Source organism: Hetaerina americana, unplaced genomic scaffold (assembly GCF_022747635.1).
Source record: "Hetaerina americana unplaced genomic scaffold, ioHetAmer1.1.p SCAF_8, whole genome shotgun sequence".
Classification (NCBI taxonomy): Eukaryota; Metazoa; Arthropoda; class Insecta; order Odonata; family Calopterygidae; genus Hetaerina; species Hetaerina americana.
In genome coordinates, this window is record NW_027287427.1 from 317,501 (window position 1) to 337,535 (window position 20,035).

The 20,035-nt window shown below is 39.3% G+C and overlaps 1 protein-coding gene across 1 annotated transcript in view; it reads left to right on the forward strand.

Annotated features, from left to right (window-relative positions):
- The window catches only part of PolD1 (DNA polymerase delta), a 56,503-nt gene that overhangs the window by 8,266 nt on the left and 28,202 nt on the right, over nucleotides 1-20,035 (forward strand). Inside the window, exons 6-9 of the mRNA XM_071596312.1 lie at nucleotides 5,394-5,617; nucleotides 7,876-8,042; nucleotides 10,240-10,385; nucleotides 12,759-12,858. Coding sequence (XP_071452413.1) covers nucleotides 5,394-5,617; nucleotides 7,876-8,042; nucleotides 10,240-10,385; nucleotides 12,759-12,858 — 637 coding nt within the window. The remainder of the gene's footprint in view (nucleotides 1-5,393; nucleotides 5,618-7,875; nucleotides 8,043-10,239; nucleotides 10,386-12,758; nucleotides 12,859-20,035) is intronic.

Consider the following 20,035-nt stretch of genomic DNA (forward strand, 5'->3'; position numbering starts at 1 on the left):
GCTTGGTATGGGAGGGGTGACAATTGCTGTAATGAAGGTATTGCTGCTTATTAGTAGTTTGGTGTGAACAGAGGTAAGGAATTTGTTATTACTGAGGGAAATATTAATATTGAGGAAGGTAATCTGAGAGGATAAAATGGTCAAGGTAAAAGACAGAGATGAGGAATCATTGAGTTGGGAGATGAAGGAATTGAGGGAATCTATGCTGTGTGGCCATAGTAGAAAGATGTCGTCAATGTATCGGAGCCACAGGAGGGGTTGCAGAGGATAGTTTGAAAGGAAATTCTCTTCCAGGACACCGAGATGGATGTTTGCATATGAAGGGCTGAATCTGCTACCATGGCACAGCCCTTTATTTGGAGGTAATGGTTATTGTTGAAAGAAAGGGAGTTGCGGGTGAGAATGAAATTGGAATGATCAATGAGAAAATCGGTACTGGGGATTTGAGGGGTAGGGCTTTTGGAGAGGAAGTAACGTAGGGAAGAAAGGCCTTCTTGGTGAGGAATGGATGTGTATAAGGAGGTGACATCGATTGTAGCCATAGTAATTTGTGTGTCAGGAGGGAGTGAAGTTGAGTGGAGCAATCTGAGGAAGTGGTAGGTATCTTTTATAAAGGAGGGTAGGAAGTGAACTAAAGGTTGGAGATAGTGGTCCACGAAGGCGGAAATTCTTTCGGTCGGAGAGCTACGAGAGGAGACTATAGGGCGGCCTGGGTTGTTGGGTTTGTGGATCTTAGGAAGGATGTAGAAGTGAGGGGTGTGTGGTTGGGAAGGGGAAAGGAGGGATATGTCCCTGGGGGATAGATTCTCCTTAGGGCCGTTGTCTCGGAGGAAAGCGATTATTTTTGGAATGCAGGGATAGGGTCAGCAGGAATATGTTGATAGAAGGAAGTGTCGGAGAGTAATCTGTTGCATTCTTGAAGGTAGTCTGCAGTGTTAAGGACTACCACTGTCGAACCCTTGTCGGCAGAAGTGATGACTAGGTTGGGGTTGCGTGTGAGTTTTTTCAACTCAGCCACTTCGGCCGGGGAGAGATAAGGTTTCGGGTTTGGAGTTTTAAGGAAAGAAGGACTAGATGTTGTGGACAGGAGAAGATTGATAAAGATTTTGACCGGGTGATTTGGAGGGAGCGGTGGAGGCTCAAGGTGGGAAGGCAGCTGGAACTTGGTGAGGGCGCTGTGTGTGTGTGCGGGGGATTGAAGAGTGGAGGGTTGCATCGCCCAGACATGTTGCCATCTAAGATTTCTGGCAAAATTTATGACGTCTGTGAGGATGTTCACGTGACTAACCTTGGGGTTGGGGGAGAAAGAGAGGCCTTTTCCCAGAAGTGAGGTTTGATGCTCGTTCAGCGTGGTGCTAGAATGGTTCAGTGTTACAATGTTTCCATCCTAGCGTCCCTTCCCACATCCGATAACCCTATAGAATTAAAAACTCTTGAAATGGCATTCATTTACATCTGTATGGCCTATCAGTATCCGGGCCTCAATGTCGTTCACTGATGGGAGTGGCCTTAAATTGTTACTTTTTGGAAGCAAAGCATATTGGGGGGTGGACACTGTTTTTCCGAATGAGTTTTGGTGTGCGTGGCCTTTGTTTTGACTTGCGAGGTCTTGATCAATACTTTGTAGGTTGAAACCTGGGTCTCGTATGTTGCAATAGTTGCGGTGAGCATGTTGTTCTATTTTCCGATTTTTTTTTTCAATTCCACCCCCTCCCTCTCCCTTTCCTCTCCCCAACAATTCCTCTCATCCCTCCTTCGCCTCCCGTTCTCCCCTTCACCTGGCCCCCTTCCCTTTCTCTCGCCTTCCTCACCTCAACAATTCCAGCAGTCATTACTTCTATATCTTCAGATGAAGACGGATTGTTTCCGTCGAAATATCAAGAAATAATGTGTGTATTCTTCTTTTTTTTGTGTTTCTATATTGTGTGTTACTGTGTATTGTACTATATATGTATATATATATTATATATATATATATTATATATATATATATTATATATATATATATATATATATATATATATATATATAATATATATAATATATATATAATATATATATATATATATATATATATATATATATATATATATATATATAATTGAATTGAATATATATATATATATATATACTACCTTGATCAAAAATTTCCCGGAATTTATTCAGAAAATTAAAAATACAAGTTTATTCATCTAAATCTATATTGTCCCCTTCAAAGTAATCCCCATCGACTGCAACACACTTATGCCAGCGCTTGATCCAATCCTCGAAACATTTTTTATATTCGGTTTTCGGTATGTCCATCAGTGCTTCCTGCGATTTTTCCATTACTTCCTCTCGGCTGCTAAAACGCGTTCCCCGTAATGGTTTTTTAACTCGATTGAACAGAAAGAAGTCACAGGGAGCCAAATCAGGTGAATTCGGTGGCTGTTGGATGGTATTTGTTGCATTTTTCGTCAAAAAATTACGAATAATGATAGCACTGTGCGACGGTGCGTTATCATGGTGCAAAATCCACGAGTTTTCTGCCCACATTTCTGGTCTCTTTCGGCGAATTGCTTCACGCAAACGTCTCATAACGCCCAAATAATACTCTTTGTTTACTGTCTGGCCTTCTGGCAAAAATTCATGATGCACTACACCGTTGTAATCCATGAAAACCGTCAGCATTGCCTTCTTTTTTGACTGAAAACGACGTGGTTTTTTTGGTCTCGGCTCATTTGGTGAACGCCATTCACTTGCCTGATGTCTGGATTGCGTGTCGTACTCATAAACCCACGTCTCGTCTCCAGTAATGATCCTTTTGATGAATGTGGGATCGGATTCAGCCTCGCAAATCATGTCTTTTGCGACGTCAACACGGTCTCTTTTTTGCATGAAATTGAGGTCTTTTGGCACCAACTTTGCTGCTACACGACGGAAACCCAAATCATTAACCACAATGTCTTGGGCGGATCCATAGGCAATGAATGTTCAAGTCCTCCGCTATTTCTCTGATGGTTAATTTGCGGTTATTGACCAACATTTCTTTTACTTTATCAATTTTTTCACCGACTTTCGATGTCGATGGTCTGCCACTGCGTTCATCATCTTCGATTGACTCACGACCACTTCTGAACCGCTCGTGCCACTGGTAAACGACCGTTTTTTTTAGAGAATCGTTGCCGAAACACTTTTCCAACATTTCCAACATCCGTGCGCCACTAAATCCGTTTTTTACGCAAAATTTAATACAAGTTCGTTGTTGCAAATTTAAATCCATTTCTGAAATTGTAAAAAATCGCCAACACACACAGAGATAGATGTACTCTTGGCTACGTAACTTTTGCAAATGTCAAGTTATGACACTAAGATTTAAAGGGAATATCAACAACAGATGTACCAATTTAACAAAAAAAACAGAACTCAAATCGGAACGATGGGAGCGCCACACGGTGGTTATTCCGGGAACTTTTTGATCAAGGTAGTATATATATATATATATATATTCTATTCAATTATATATATATATATTATGTATATATATATCCAAGTAATTAATAACCACTCTCTCTAGCCTTCATGTCAATTCATGTGAAATGATTCTGGAAAAATGCATAAGTTAACCCACCATATCATATTTTCATGCATTTCACATTAGTTACTTGCAGCATTTAATTTTTACCAGCTTTGGGTTAACCCAGAATGAGTTATAGGCTGGCAAAAAATTATTCAATGCAGCTGATTATTTAACTAAAATTCACTTTTAGCGTCAAGAATATTTTGTTTATGAATCATGTCGTGCCTAATGTAAATCAATTAATTCTGGTATTTCTAAGTGTGCTGAGAAAAGCAAACTAAATATGTCCAGCATGCTAGGAGATATGTTTTTTGCTCTTTACCGTAAAAATAGTGCGAATCAACAATGTTTGATCACATCTAACTGCTAAATGGATTGGCCCAAAACTGTTCAAAACTAATTTTTGTTTCGTTAACCTTTTGAAAGAAACAAATGTTTTGAAGTGGATAAGCATTGGAGATGGTTACATGTGCTCTTATCATTTGATATGGAATGATCCCTCTTCATTCTATGGAATCCTTGACCTGATTAGAGTCAGCCTTCTTCTGATTAGTTGTTGATAAATGGCTCTGACCATCAGTTACAGCTATTTATCAGTCCAAATTCATTTGAAAAAAGTGTGATGCAAGAAAGGAATGTGCTTTTTGTTTGAGATTTCACAAATGTGGGAAAAGCTAGTCTGGAACCATGAGGGTGAAACTTTATTCGAAACATTTTCTGTTCACTGTGTTGTGGAGGAACTGAAAGAAGCATCAAGCAAATGTGCAGATTATCAGTGAGGCAGTTTTCAGAATCCAAGGCCAATCACTACTTCTGCTGAGCTTTGCGTTGTCTTCACTGTAGACACAGTGTGTTTGCAACAATTGTGATGCCGAAATATCTCTTTATCGCTGAATCCCGATAGTGGCACTCTACATTAAAAAGGCCTTTTCAAAAGAACCAAAATTGGTCAACTTTGTCTTTCTACTTGATTGTAAATGTTAAGTATTATTATTTACTTATAATAGTGCTTAGGTGTATTCACTTATTTCTTACTGTTGATTTATGTATGCATAATGTAGTTTTCTTAAAACATCTTTTTTCAACATTAGGCCATTGAGGTTGGTTACTTCCATGTTATAATTAGCAATTCAGACCAACAGTAATGAGACATACACCTCGGCATTTCCTTGTTCTTATAACTTTCATTGTCTCCCTTTGTGAATTTTTAATAGTTCTAGTCTTGAAGAGTGTAAAAACCTGTCTTTAGTAGGCATGTGTGTTTGTCACTACACCAGTTTGGAGTTTTTTAATTCAGGAATCCGCTAAGTCTTGATGTAGCAAGGCTAATGGGTTTTTAGATGTGTGTGCAAACTTGCCGTTCATATGTCATTGAAGCATCACGCCCTGGTGGAGTTGTTGCCTCCCCCCATGAAGACCACCTATGATTGAGTTATTTTTGCCCTCAGGATGTGTACCTTGCAAATTTTGCCAATAGTTCTTAGTCTTCTATTCCTGCAAAATTTCAGTAGTGAATTTTCTATTCTAGTTTTCTCAAAATTCATCCTTAAAAGGAAATATATTGAACTTTCAAAGTCGCCGTGTAAACAATGCTGCTATCTTTAGTGTAACAACATGCAACAGTGTGACAACACAGTCAAGTGAAGAATCTTAATCTTTACCAGATTTTAATAATCGCAACATTGTGTGAAAAATGTGTATGCTTCCCATGTTAACAGCGGACAACCCTTATGAGAGCTAAGTGTGTAAGTTGCGCTGTTACTTGGCGTCAGTGGTGGTCGTAGCGTCCCCCTTAAATGGGCCCCCTGATGGAGCACGCCGTCCTCTGTTGCAGCTTCATGGTGGACACGGGTCTGGTGGGGTGCAGCTGGGTGGAGCTCCCTGCAGGAGGGTGGGCCATCCGCTCTCGGGGATCACCGCCCCTGGCACAGTCTCGGTGCCAGCTGGAGGTGGATGTGTCGTGGGAGGAAATGGTGTCGCATCCACCCGAGGGCGAGTGGGCCAAGGTGGCACCCTTCCGCATCCTCAGCTTCGACATTGAGTGTGCCGGCCGCAAAGGTGAGTGTGCGCTGAGGTGAGGGCCCCAAACACACCAAGGCCCACTGTGCACGCCACCTCAAACTAGATTTCTTTAAGGCACAGCCAGTTTGTATGACTACCCTGTGCATGCCATTCCTCTGGGGTGAGGTTTTTTCAAAAAGAGCCTTTCCATATTTTAATCTCTTTCAGGATATGAATTACACATTCAGGTGTGATGTGGTGGAACTGTTCCATAATAACAGGGACGAAGACTATAACAATTTTCCAATTAATAAAGATTTATTTCAGACTAGTTTCGATGCACTAAATCATTTTCAAGTGAAGCTCTCACTGCACAGAGTCCAAATATGTATATTAAAGATGGGAGGTGGGGAGACCAGGGTGTCTCAACATGTGGCGCCAATGACCTCAGCTGTCGATTGCCTCCCCGGAAAGCCACTACCACTACTCTCTTCCAAGAGTGTGGTTCAGTGAGACATGATTCTCAATGCATATTTTTATTTTAGTGATTGTTTTGCTTACCCAAAATGACAACTAAAAAGACTTGGATGGATAAATTGGATGAATAATTGGAAAATTACTAATAGTTAAGTGATGATGATAAGAGGATGTATAAGAGTTTCAAAAAGTGTGTCCAGCATTTGTATACATACATATGGTTCACCAATAGGTGGGTGCTAGATGAACGAACGACTCAATGGCTAGGAGAAAAGTTTTACCCTGCAATAAACTGCTAGATCTGACTTCCATAGAATGGGACTATGCAGAGGCTCATGTTAATTAATGCCATCCGCTAGGTCTTCTCTATTTAGTTAAGATGTTTTCCACTTGTCTTTTTGGTTATCTCTTTTATGTAAAAATAGTAATTTAATTAGAAATCATTAAAAGCAATATGTTACTATTTTCTGGAAATCAGAATATCATTGGAAATATTATTGTTCCAATTTATATCACCAAATTAATTACCTTTATAATTTAGATGATGTAAAAGAATAGTATTATTGTTTGTTAATTCAATTTATATACAATGAAAAAAACCAAGAAGGATATCTGAAACTATAACTTCATCATGCTTTTTCGATAGATGATACATTTTTTTAAATTGCCCTCGTAGCTAGTAATGCGGGCAGAGTCCTCTCCTCCTCTTCCTCTCTCAAGTCAATCAATGCTCCTCCTCTCATCTACATCCATTTGAGGGTGCCTGGACTCTCATCGTGACCAAACGAGCAAATCATAATTGCCAGTATTTCATTGTCATGTTTTAATAGTGAATCCCCTCCATATTCATTAAAATTGACTCTCATCTCGTCCTCTCTCTTACCATGCACACTCATCTCGAGTACTCACTGTTAAGTTGACAGGCGTGCTTCTCCCATTAATCTAATCAATAGATTCACACCTTTGGCAGCAGTCTCCAACTTGCTGGGATTAATGCCTGGGTCCTCTCCAAGGAAGTGAGCTGCAGTAAAATAACCCATTAGAAGTTCCTCCTTACCCCTCTGGAGCAGTCTTTGCCCCTCATACATGCGAGAGGGAATAGCCATGTTTTGTGGGGTGCCCAAATTAATCTGCAATTTTTGATTCGATGTGTACATTCAACAAATCCGAACTTAAAATGCACAACCTCAGAAAAAACTTCATTTGACCTCTATATTGGCATAGTATGTTCTTGCGAAGGTATTGAATTTCTACCTAAAATGAATAAAAATTAAATTGCATGGTATATTTAAAATGTTTATGAGAATTTACATAAAAACTTAATCAACTCTTTTGATATAAGTGATACGATGCATGATACAAGATGCAAGATATATCCTGAAAGCACCATGAGGAAGTAGTATTATTTCTGGTAAGGAGTCGGAGAGGTCATGTGACCCCGTGACCTCTGACGCTGTGTATGAAACTCTGGCTGGCCTATTATTTTCAAGATATTTAATGTGCTAAGAAATAAAAGTAACACTGCATACATCTTTGAAGTGAACAAAACTGAGGGCACATGTATTCGAATCAGCATTTTGCCTCGAGACGGCATCATATTGATACCTAGCCTTGCCTTGGTATGTGTGAGCCACAATGCCAAACTATTTAAGGTAAGTGATGGAATATTTTTCTTGGAAGACGAGTAGAGTCCAGCAATATGAAAATAATGTTAATAATAATTAATTTGGAAAATGAGGTCAATTGGATGTTGTTACAGGTGTTCAAGGAAATTTATATCATGGACTAGTGTTGTTTATAAATAATTATGTTTGCTCATCTATTTTTCACTTTGTCAGGCATATTTCCGGAGGCCAACCAGGATCCAGTCATTCAAATCGCAAACATGGTGGTGAGGCAAGGGCAGCCAGATGCCTTCATTCGGAATGTGTTCACCTTGAACACGTGCGCTCCAATTGTTGGCTGCCAAGTCCTCAGCTTTAACGATGAGAGGGACATGTTGGAGGTAAGCCAACTGAAAGCCTTGCATTTGCGCTCCCAGAATTCACTTAATATCTCATAAAATATGACAACGGATGAGAAGCAAGTTATAAGCTGGCATGCATAGCAAATGATGAACAAGACTTTGGTGATACCAATGATATAAGATTAAACATGAAATATGAATTACAGTGCAACAATTCCAGAATTTAAAGATGATTTGTCTCGACTGGGATTTGAACCCGGTTCTCTTGATGAAAATATCTCCTGGTCAAAGCACCCTCTGATTTTTACGCTCTGAAATGGTTGCATTGTACTGCACATGTAGGGGATGACTCTGTTAAAAGTTACTGTCCTGGAATCACCTGCAGTTTCTTAGAATTTAATGAAATATGAATGTTGGTTTATTCAATTACCTAAAAAATCATATTTTTCATTTGATGGTGAATGTCAAATTAATGGTAATTTAATTATATTCAATGAATCTTCGCAGTTCAATTGAAATTTTATACAATATATATTAATTGATGACGTAATTGATGACATGGTATTTTGGCAGCCATGTTATCATGCAAAATATGAAAGCTGAGTGTGAATGGTATTATCTTAGCCAATATTGTTGTTAATATATTTTAAACAGTTATAGAGCATTTACTTGCCAATGTACTTAGTTTAATTCACAAGGTGCATCTAAAGGAAGACACTCGGCTCTTATCTCATCTGCGAAAATAATGAAATGGCATCATTTTGTTTGATTTAAACCTCAGAGAAAGATGAAACTTCTTAATTTATCATCTCGATAAAAAACTTCTTAATTACTCTCCCATTGCGATTTGTATTGCGATTGGGTCTCATATTGTGAAATAGATGCTTGAAAAAGGAGCATCATGAGAAATTGCCAAAATAGTTGTTGTGGTGATGACCATTTTAACTTCAATCTCAGTTAATTGAACTTGAGCGTGTATTGAATTTTCTGTTTTTTGATTCACTTCGCACGTACACCTAATACCTTTTTTTCACAAGTGAAAATGAAATATACTCACTTAATGCAATAAAGCGGGCAGAATTGGAAATATACCATAAAGCAATGGATATGGGTGATATCTGAATTTTTTAAATCAAATTTGTGGACTTTGAATGGAATCATTCCACCCACGTATTGATGTCATTCACTGGCCCCTCACTGGTATGTGGAGTGGTGGAACTGGTGGAAGAGGGAGTGGTTGAAAAGGAGCTTGGAGGCGTAAGAAGTTGGGGTGATGATGACGAGGGGTGGATGGGGAGGAGCACCTTTGGGTGAGCCCGTGCTGGCCACTTCATAGGGCAGCCAATGGGTGCAAGCCTTGTGGGGGCACTTGGTCGATAGGCTCTTTGTCGATAAAAGATTGTTGTGGATGTGGGGTGGGGGAGTGTGGAGAGATATTGGGGGAGGATGGGATGAAGGGGGAAAAGGAGGAACCAGGCTCGTGCTGGCACCATGGGTGTGGAGGAAAACCTGTAGGCCTCCTTGAAGGAAATCACCCTGAAGTTGAGCAATTGCAGTGGCAGGGTGCGTTTGAGTACTTGGCAGCAAATGAGCTGGGCCATCTTGAAGTGGGCCTGCCTCCCACTCATATCTCCCCCTCTGTCTGTGTTTGAATGGTCTGCCAGCAATGTTCAAAGCTCTTTTGATGCAACACACCTGTTATTCACTTGTTTTTTCATGATAAAATCTTTCTCGTGATGTAGAGAAACTTCCGGATTTGGTTATTGAGGGTCTTTTTGTTGAGAAATTGGTTCTCAGTTTTTGGATGTGGATTATTTCACAAAATACGGTATATCCGATATGGTTTCATGATCTTATCTGTATTATAAATGCAAAAAAAAGTAAAAGTATTGGTCTTCAATGCATGGAAGTGTGGCTGAGATTTTGTCGTTAGGTATTTGCTTTGAATCAAAGACATTTTTAGTACTTCTGCATAACACCAGCATAATGGCTTTTAGAATGTGAGACACTTCTTTAATCAGACCAGCCATGGCAGACACGTCTTCACAAGTGTATTGATGCAGGGGAGAGATTATTTTGAAGAATTTTAACCATTTGTGTGAGTACTATCAATGAATCTATTTTTCCCCAAGAGAATGCACATTACTTCTACCGTGGACCCTGTAAATCCAAATATAAAACTTCGATTTTGATTTCTTCATTTAATGGCAATGCCGCTGTTTTGTCTCTCTTCCAGAAATGGGCAGATTTTGTTCGTGAGGTTGACCCAGACATCTTCACTGGTTATAACATCAACAACTTTGATCTTCCTTACCTCTTAAATCGTGCCAAGCATTTGAATGCAAAGAACTTTAGTTTCCTGGGAAGGATAAAAGACATCAGGTAAGTTGATTTCATCTCGTTTAAATTTGATCGATTTCATGATAATAAAGGCTGCAATGGCTTCCAGATTTCCTCCATGTAGGTTGTGTTCTGTCTTGACTACAGTTGTTTCTCCTGCATGCAAGCGGGTGTCTTCTGGTCGAAGTGGCGTTGAGGGCAAAGTTGCCATCTATGTACAGGCCGGTTGACATTTTTTCTAGTAGTAGTATTTAGGGGAGGCGACCGACAGATAAGGTCATTTGCGCCATAGGGGATGGACAGGAAAGGATGAAGGGTGGAGAGAAACCCGGCGTCGGCATTAGCCTACTCCTTACAAAAGACGCCAAGGGATCCAAAGTTTAAAAGTCCCATCCGACGGACGGCGTACTCACTCAAAGTGCCCTCCACAAAGCACCTCAAGTAGGGATCGATATACCACTGAAAAATATTCAACACCACCGGGATTTGAACCCGGGCCCTCTGGGTGGGCATTGTTCCTTCCCTGTGATTGGTCGACAGTGAGATGTTTGGATCTCGGCCAGTCGGGTGGTTATGGGGTCAAAACATACGCTTCCAAGTGTTGTGAAGCTGGTATGCATCCTCCCTATTCAAACTGTTTGGGTTTTTTGCAATTGCAATGGTCTCTCGGATTATCCTGGGGAAGCGGTGAGTTTCCTTGACAATAACTTTCACTTCTTCCAAGTTAACTTCATGCCCTGGCACCAACCAAACTCGTTCCGCTGCTGATTAGAGGTGGAATTGTTTGTACCATTAATTATCCCCACAGTTGTTTGTTCAAGTTTTTGTGTGTTTTGAGGGTTTCTTTCAAGTTTAAGAATTGAGTTATTTATTACAGAAGATAATTTGCCGTTAGATAATAGCCCAAGACCAAGTGATTTCATATCATGGATTGAAGTATTAATGATGAAATGAAGTTCATGTCACTCTATTCATTCAGCATCTTTTGGGCAGAGAAGGAACAGAGGTTCAGCAGGAGATGACAGAAGGCCAGGGAGTACGATTTGCATTGCTTCTTGTAACTGTGAGCATAAGTTGAGGCAATTTTATTTCCTGCAAAGGTGCCTTCCTCTTGCCACCACCGGGTGTTTAGAATTGTGGTGTTATGTGGTTCAGTCACAAATGCCAAGTTATACTTTCCACTTGCCCTTCTCATTTCAATGGAAGATTATCGTGATGGAATTGTGATAGAGATGGAGATAGCATTGTGGCTTATCCCAAATGTGCGGATTGTGTGAGGATCCATGAGGATGGCAAACTTATGCCACAGACAGTTTCAAAGCCCAAGGTATTTGGTTGAGCAATGGAGGAATGGAAGTGTGTGGAAGTCGAAACAGTACAGAAGAAGGGCAAGTGAGGGAGAAGGTACCAGAGAAAAGCAGGGCCTAGACCTTGCCTTGGTCATTGACCCCACTTGCTTGTTTGCCCCTGACCCACTGGAAAGCAAGCAGCTTACTCTAGATAGACCACTCAGGATCCTTCACTAGGAAGAGATTAGCGTACACCTGGTGTTACCCCTCAGTCCCCTATTTCACAATCTTTTGGATTACCAGTCTAATGCAAAAATCAGGAAAACAAGAAAAATGCTAGGAAAACTGTTGGAAAGAGGCTAATTTCTTTTTTGAAAAAGTTGCCTCTTTGATGGAGAATCGAGTTTGCAAAAGTACAAAAGAGTGCGATGTACAATCAGGAATTCCCAATGGCAATATTTCTTTTTGTTGGGATATTAGTTCTTCTGGCATGACTGACATTGCCCGTGAAGTCCCTGGGGAAAACTGAGTCTACGGTTGGGTTGACTTCGTTGATACCAATGGCCAGTGAAGTGACCAGGGATTATTCTTGAAAATAATTTTATCAGATTCCAAGCAGATTGGAGAAAATGGTGGCATGTACGTCGGGAAGATCAGGAAATGTTGGGAATTCATGAAATGAATGATATTTCTTAGAGTGATATTTCTCAAAATTAGAGAAATTAGAGCTTCTTTTCACTCTAATAGTGGTATTCCTTATCATTGATCCTGACTACACACATTTCATATTTAATTAATTGTTTTAATTGCTTTCAACAGCATTGGGCTTTGCAATACAATATTCCATTGAAACATGCAAGCGTCATGTTTCAATTTCGGAAATGTGTGTTGTGGCAATGTGCATAAATTCCTCCTCCCCTGTTCATAGGTTTTTGGAGAAATGACTGTGACATTTAGACACTCCAAAATAAGTCTCCTTTGACTTGAAGGAAATCATGAGGAATTTACTTCACTGAAGTAATTGATGCAATTGGTGGAGAATCAAGAGTAGCAATCCTCTCGCCTGTCGCCTGTGTTATCATCATTGTCGGTGCCTCATCTCTTGTATGCCATTCCTTCTGTGTAGGTCTGTGATCAAGGAGCAGATAATGCAGAACAAGCAGATGGGCAAGAGGGAGAACAAGTCAGTCAATGCTGAGGGCAGGGTGCCCTTTGACCTGCTCATGGTGAGTACTCAAGTGGCTTCCAGTGTCAACAGTGTTGAAACTGCAACAAATTGGTATTTGAACCTAATCCACTAATAACAGTGGATCATGTATCAATAAGTGAAAAATTCAGCTAATATTTCATAATAGTTAAACAATTGCCCACTCAAGTAGTATGTAAATTGAGTAGTTTCAGGCGTGATGTGGTGGAATTCAAACAATAAAGAATGGATAGTAAAAATTTTCCGCTAGATAATATTTATTGCATGCCAACCTTTCCCTTCTCCTGCCACATCCACCCCCTCCGTCCTGGGATGTAAAAATGTACGCTAGACGGCACTTGACTTCATTTTGGTTCCTGAAGATCATTCTTCCCTAAAAGCCACCACAGATCCCTAAATCCTCTGGCACCGGAATTCGTCTCTTTCCAACTTGAAGGTAAAAATACGTCTCGAAGACTTTCCTCTGCAACCATTGATCTACGTGAACGATACGTGGCTCCAAGTAAATTCTTTAACAATCAATTAACCTTATGCAGCATTTTTAGATCTCACCCTCGTTCTTTTCAAATAATTTACCTCAACGCCCAAAGTCTCTCTGCGCACCTTGACGAATTGTGTCAACTTCTACCTGACAACGACGTTCATGCAATTTCCATCGCTGAGACTTGGCTTAAGCCTCATATGCCTACCTCATCCATCGACATTCCTGGCTACAACTTCTATCGACATGATCGTATCGGCAAGGGTGGTGGAGGCGTAGGTGTCTACGTGAGAAAAGATCTCTCATTCAAAATTATATCAAAAAGTTCTTCCGTTTACTGCAAAAGACCCGAGTTTGCATTCTTAGAGATAACCTTCAACCTACAAAAAATTCTTTTAGGCATAGTTTACCGCCTACCCAAGATAGGTTATTTTTCCGACTTGGAAGAAGCATTATCTTCCCTCATTCCGAACTATGACCATGTTATTATTACTGGTGACTTCAATGCCAACTTTCTTTCCTCAACTCATGACTCTAAAACAATTACTAACTCTATGTCATCCCTCGGTCTTAGTATACTTCCCCTAGAACCTACCCATCATACATCTTCATCAGCCACTTGGCTTGATGCAATAATTACAGCCAACCCTGACAAAATCACAACATATGGGCAACTTTCTGCCCCAGGAATATCCATGCATGATGTGTTATTTTTAACATACTCAGTTAGATGTCCTAAATTTAAGCAGAAATTCATTCTTACTCGCGATTTCAAGTCCATAGATGACAAATACCTGGTATCCGATGCGGCTACCATTCCATGGCAGTCTATAGAATTCATCAACGACATAGATAAAAAAGTAGAACTATTTAATACGTTCTTAAATGATCTAGGAGACAAACATGCACCGTTTAGAAAAATCCGACTGTCCAAACCACGCTCCCCTTGGATAACAGATGAAATAAAATACTTGATGCGTAGGCGTGACGCAGTCTATAGCCTGTTTAAAAAACATAAAAACGAAAATGTATTCAATATCTACAAAAAACTGCGTAACAAAACTAAACAAGTCATTAGAAATTCCAAAATCAGATATGCCTTCCAAATATCTAAAGAGCCCCCGTCACATATTTGGAAAAGCTTGAAGTACCTTGGTGTTGGAAAAACTAAAAATCAACACTCCCTACCTGCTGACATTTCTCCAGACGACCTAAACCGTTTATTCACAACCCCACCGACGGAAATCGACTTTAATGCAAAAAATGAATACATATACAGTTTGCAAAATTCTGAACCAACTCCAGTTTCTGCTGGAAGCTCATTCAAAATTTCTCCCGTCACACAAATGGAAGTCCTCCAGGCCCTCAAAAAAATCAAGTCCTCCTCAGATGGAGCTGACGGAATTTCAGCTATTCTCATACAAAAGTTACTTCCCATTGTACTTCCTGTTTTAACTCATATCTTTAATTGGTCTATTTTAACTGAAACATATCCCTCCCTCTGGAAACGTGCCCTCGTCCGTCCCATCCCCAAAAAATCCACACCCACTAACATTGCTGAATACAGACCAATCAGCATCTTGCCTCCTTTATCAAAAGCATTCGAGAGACTCATTCACGAACAAATTTCAAAGTTTCTGAATCAAAATAACTTACTTGATCCTCTACAATCTGGCTTTCGGTCCTCTCACAGCACAGCTACCGCTCTCCTTAAAATAACAGATGACATCCGACTATCCATGGATCGCAAAGAGGTGACAATAATGACTCTCCTAGACTTTACCAAAGCCTTCGACTCTATTGACAAAGATATTCTCTTAGCAAAACTTCAAAACCTGAATTTTTCTTCCTCGTCTTTACTGTGGATTCGCTCATACCTAAGTAACCGATTCCAAAGTGTCACTACACCTAATTCATCCTCTAACTGGCTTCAAATACACAGGGGTGTTCCACAAGGATCCATTCTTGGACCTTTGCTTTTTTCCCTGTATATAAACGATATTAGTAAATGCATTTTAAATTGCAATCATCACCTTTATGCCGATGATTTACAAATATATCACCATTCCCGCCTTCAAGACCTACCTACAATTATAAACGAAATTAATGCAGATCTGGCTGCTTTGTCACTATGGGGAATAAAAAATTTATTGAAAATAAACCCAATCAAAAGTCAGTCCATCATAATTGGATACCATAAAATACATTCTAAAATAAGTATTGATAAACTACCACCACTAAAATTGCAAGGATCTATCATACCATACCTAAGGACAGTAAATAATTTAGGCTTAACCATAAATGAAACATTATCTTGGACTGATCATGCAATTGCTATCTGCAGAAAAATTAACTCATCCCTGCATTCACTGAAAAGGTTAAAGCACATTGCTCCCCCCTCCTTAAAGATGCTTCTTGTGTCCACTCTTCTCATACCCCACTTTGATTACTGTGATGTAGTATACCAAGACCTTTCAGGCGAACTAAAAACCAAACTCCAGAAGACCCATAATTCCTGTGTGCGGTTCATATGTGATCTTAGGAAGTACGATCATATTTCCGACTCATTTAATAGAATATCCTGGTTAAAGCTAGAAGGCCGCAGGCATTTACATATTCTTTCACTTCTCTACGGAATACTTTCAAAGCACACCCCTAATTATCTATACAAAAACTTCCTCTTCATCAACTCAATCCACAACAGAAATACCAGGGGTAATAACAAACTTCTTGTCCCACACCATCGCACGGAAATCTATCACAAATCTTTTCATGTTACAGCATGCCGTCTGTGGAACTCTCTCCCAGATGACATAAAAAACTCTTCATCAACAACAACATTTAGAAGAGCACTTCACAAGTTCATTTTCCTCAGGTACTTAACTTAACCAGTATCCCTCCGTCATTCCACTCAGCTGTTATACAGATCACTGTGTCTACTTTGTTTTTTACCCTGCTTTTTGTTTTGTCATCTCAAGCGGTAGGAGTTTGCGTAATTATTTTTAGAAACATCACGCTTCTCATTACTCCGCATGTGTTGTCAATGTATTTAATTTCTCCATTTCAATTTCAGTAACTTAATAATATGTATACTCTGTAAAAATGATTGTTACAATGTACATGTATCTTTCCTCTAATTAATAGGGTTTTCGCAGGTTTTTCACACCCCCCTTCTCTTCGTGGGTGTTTTTCCTGCGTGGGTTTTTACTAGTTGAGCAATGCCACGCTCTCCCTAGCTTTTCCCACAAACCTCATTCTTTGCTCAGACTTTCCTCATTTTATTGTACTGTTGACTTCACTGTCATTTAATTTGAGTATATGTAGGTGTATTCTTAATTTATATATGTATATGTATATGTATGTATGTATGGGTGTGTATGTGCGTACTTATGTTTGTATTTATGTATGTGTATGAATGCATGTATGTATGTTTATGTGTGTATGTGTATGTGTGTGTGGATATGTATGTATATGTGTAGGTATGTGTATGATAGGTATGTATGTGTGTGTATGTGTATGTATGTGTATGTGTGTGTCTATATATATGTATATACTGTTTTCTTTTCGATGTGCAAATCTGTGTTAATGAATTGATGTCTGTCTATATGTATTTATGTGTACATATGACTGTATTTATAAGTTTAATGGCTAATATAATATGTATATGACGATGGGTTAAATGGAAGAAGGGACCATTTGGTCTCAATTTCGCCCAAATAAAGACCACTATCTATCTATCTATCTATCTATCTGAAGATGATGCAATACATCGAAACCTGGTCGTCCACTAAACCTTAACTAGTGGAAAATTGCTACTATCCATTCTCCTTTATCAAATATAATGTATAAATCTGTGGATGTTATACCTGTTGCACCCTTAAATCTAATTGCTGTAACAAATAGATGTATCATATAAAATTTATGAGTGGGAATAGGAGATGGCCTGCTTTGGTTCTCAGCGCTTTATTCAAAATTGAATGATATAGATGATTGAGTGAGGCATATGATTGTGCCATTATGCATTGGAATATCTTGTGATGCTCCCTTCAAAATGGCCAATTGTTATTAGATTAGAGGTGGGCAGCGTTTAAAGTCATTAAACTATGGATACATAGTGTAAGGCCCTCCCCCAAATGTGCTGGACTTTTATTTACAAAAGTGCACCAGGGATGGAGAAGTAATTTTTGTTGTTTTTCACTCTGGGAAATTGATCTTGAAACTTAAGGTTTAGGAGCAAACTGGTGGCAAAGTTGACTTAGTAAAAGACTCCTCTCTTTTGGAGAAAAATGAGTGGTAAAAATCTAGTTTTGGTGCTTAAGGTGGTATTATCAATAGGTATTTTATGTACAAATTAAGCGTTTTAATATAATTTAGACAGTGGTATTCTTTTATTTAGCTCGTAGTGCATAATTAATTGATAAATTATTGTTAATAAGATTGGTGTAACATATTTACTGACCATTATGTGAGCATTTCTCAGTGTTGTTTATCTAAATTCCAATATGAAATGACACTGGATGTGTGACAACAACCAAAGCCCTAGGGAGAAATTTGAGGCATTTGGCACCTCACGCAATTAATTGATACATTTTACAAATAATTTCTTGTTCTCTTTCACTTCACACACTTCGTCTGTTTTAATTAATTTCTTTTTCTATTTACCATTGTCTGTGTAACTTGGGAGCACATCCCTCGAATGGGAAGGGAAATATAGAAATGAAATTTTGCCAAGTGTTGAGCCCAGTCTTGAAAAATGCGTTTGGTAGGAATTTTCTTAATTGTGTACTTGTATGGAGAACTGTGGCATAAATCCATGTAAAAAACTGCGCTGTAGGAATTTACTCAACTTAGAAGTGAGGGATTGGGAAAAACTCTGCATTGTTCTTCCTCTTGGTTATTTTTAAGCCCTCCTGTTTTCCCATTTGTCGATTGGGACTTAATTAGACAAAGCAAAATTGCACCAGCCAGAATTCAGATCTTACCCCATGTATGATTTTTCCCTATGGTAGACCCGAAGTGATTGCATCCAGATATTTTGGAGTGGTGCTTCAAGAATGGGCAAGTCTCCCCCTGTTCAGCCGCCAAGGGCGTAGAAATCACAATAGAGTGGACAGAATAAATCCAGGCCTTTTCACGATTCGACTAATTTATGCAATGCATGAAAGAATTTGGGAAATTTTGAATCTCATGATAAATATTTGTAATCTCCATTGAATTACTGATTGCACCGTGTTAAAAAGCAAGTGGTTTATATTTAGCCGAAAGTAATAACATGGTATATTTTAATACAAATACCAGAGTTACAATGCCAATTTAACACGTTCAACTCAGTGTACGAGGGAAGGCTGAAAACTAATGCATACGTGCTTTTAGGCGTCAAATAAAATGACCTTTAGAAGCACTCCTGGTGGCGTGTGGAAGTAACATTCCCCCCCAACACGCATCCGCGGGTTTGAGGTCGTTACATTCATCCGGTGTATTTTGAGAAGCGGAAGTATAGAGACGTGTTCTAGTGCTATGTCAACGCGAGTTAACCAGCATGCTGTTATCGAATTTTTAGCAGCTGAAAAAATGATTCCTACAGATGTTTATCGTCATTCAAAGGCTGCTTATGGTAACCATGCTATTGATAGGTCGACTGTTAATCGATGGGTAGTAAAATTTCGTGGTTGCGAGCCTAGAAAAGCCATAATTGTTGATGAAACACGCAGCGGACGTCCGATCACTGTCACAGACGATAAATATCGCAAACTCGTCGAAGATTTGATTCAAAATGTCTGGTGAAACATTCAAAAGCGTATCGCAAATCATATTGGAATATCCAAGGAAGAAGTTTTTGTCATGTTAAAGGCAGCTCATGTAAGTATGCCCTGGTGGCAGCAGGCTGCTGGAAAGTAGTATAAGGTAAAAGGGGGGCTAACGATGTAAAAATTGAACATTTTTCATTATATATTAACTATACTCTTTTCTAATTTATTATTTAGATGCAGATTTAAACGTTATATATCTCATGCTCATGGTTTAGTTGCATAGTCTGGTTGTTGAAATTTCACTGTCTGGTGATGTAACCCACATGTGGGCACATTGAGGAATGTCATTTCTGCGTAGTCAAAATTATTTTTAGTTGGATCAAGTGGCACCAAAACACAAATTATGCATTATTAGTGTACTTCTTCAATTATTATTCGAACATAAATAAAAAATGTATAGTTGACCGAATATACCTCTCCTATTGTAGTCCACTCAAGGGAGGCCACATAATTTTCCCAATACTGAATGAATTATACTGTTTTCAAATCATTGTGTTGACATTGTAATATTAAGGTGATAATCCAAAAACTACATGTAATAAATGAATACTAAGCATAAACATTTATCTATTGAAGGACACCTTAATTTGCATTGCCATCCAATGGTGCACTCAAATATCTTCTATGGACCTTAGAACAACGTGGTTCACGAACGGGTCATGCCGCGTGGGAGGTGGCCACTGGTGTGAATTGTCATCTGTGGTTTCCCAGGGAGCTCTGGCCCCGGAACAATAACACAGCTGGAGCAAACATCCAGAGGACTGAGATGCTGCATTCTAGATCACATGAGAGGTACGAAGGAAAGACATCTGTGCCTCTGCTTGCACAGAGCACTCCTGGGCAGGTACTTAGCATGATGTCGACTTCAAAGAAGCTGTATTGGTCACAAAAGAAAGCCGTCATTT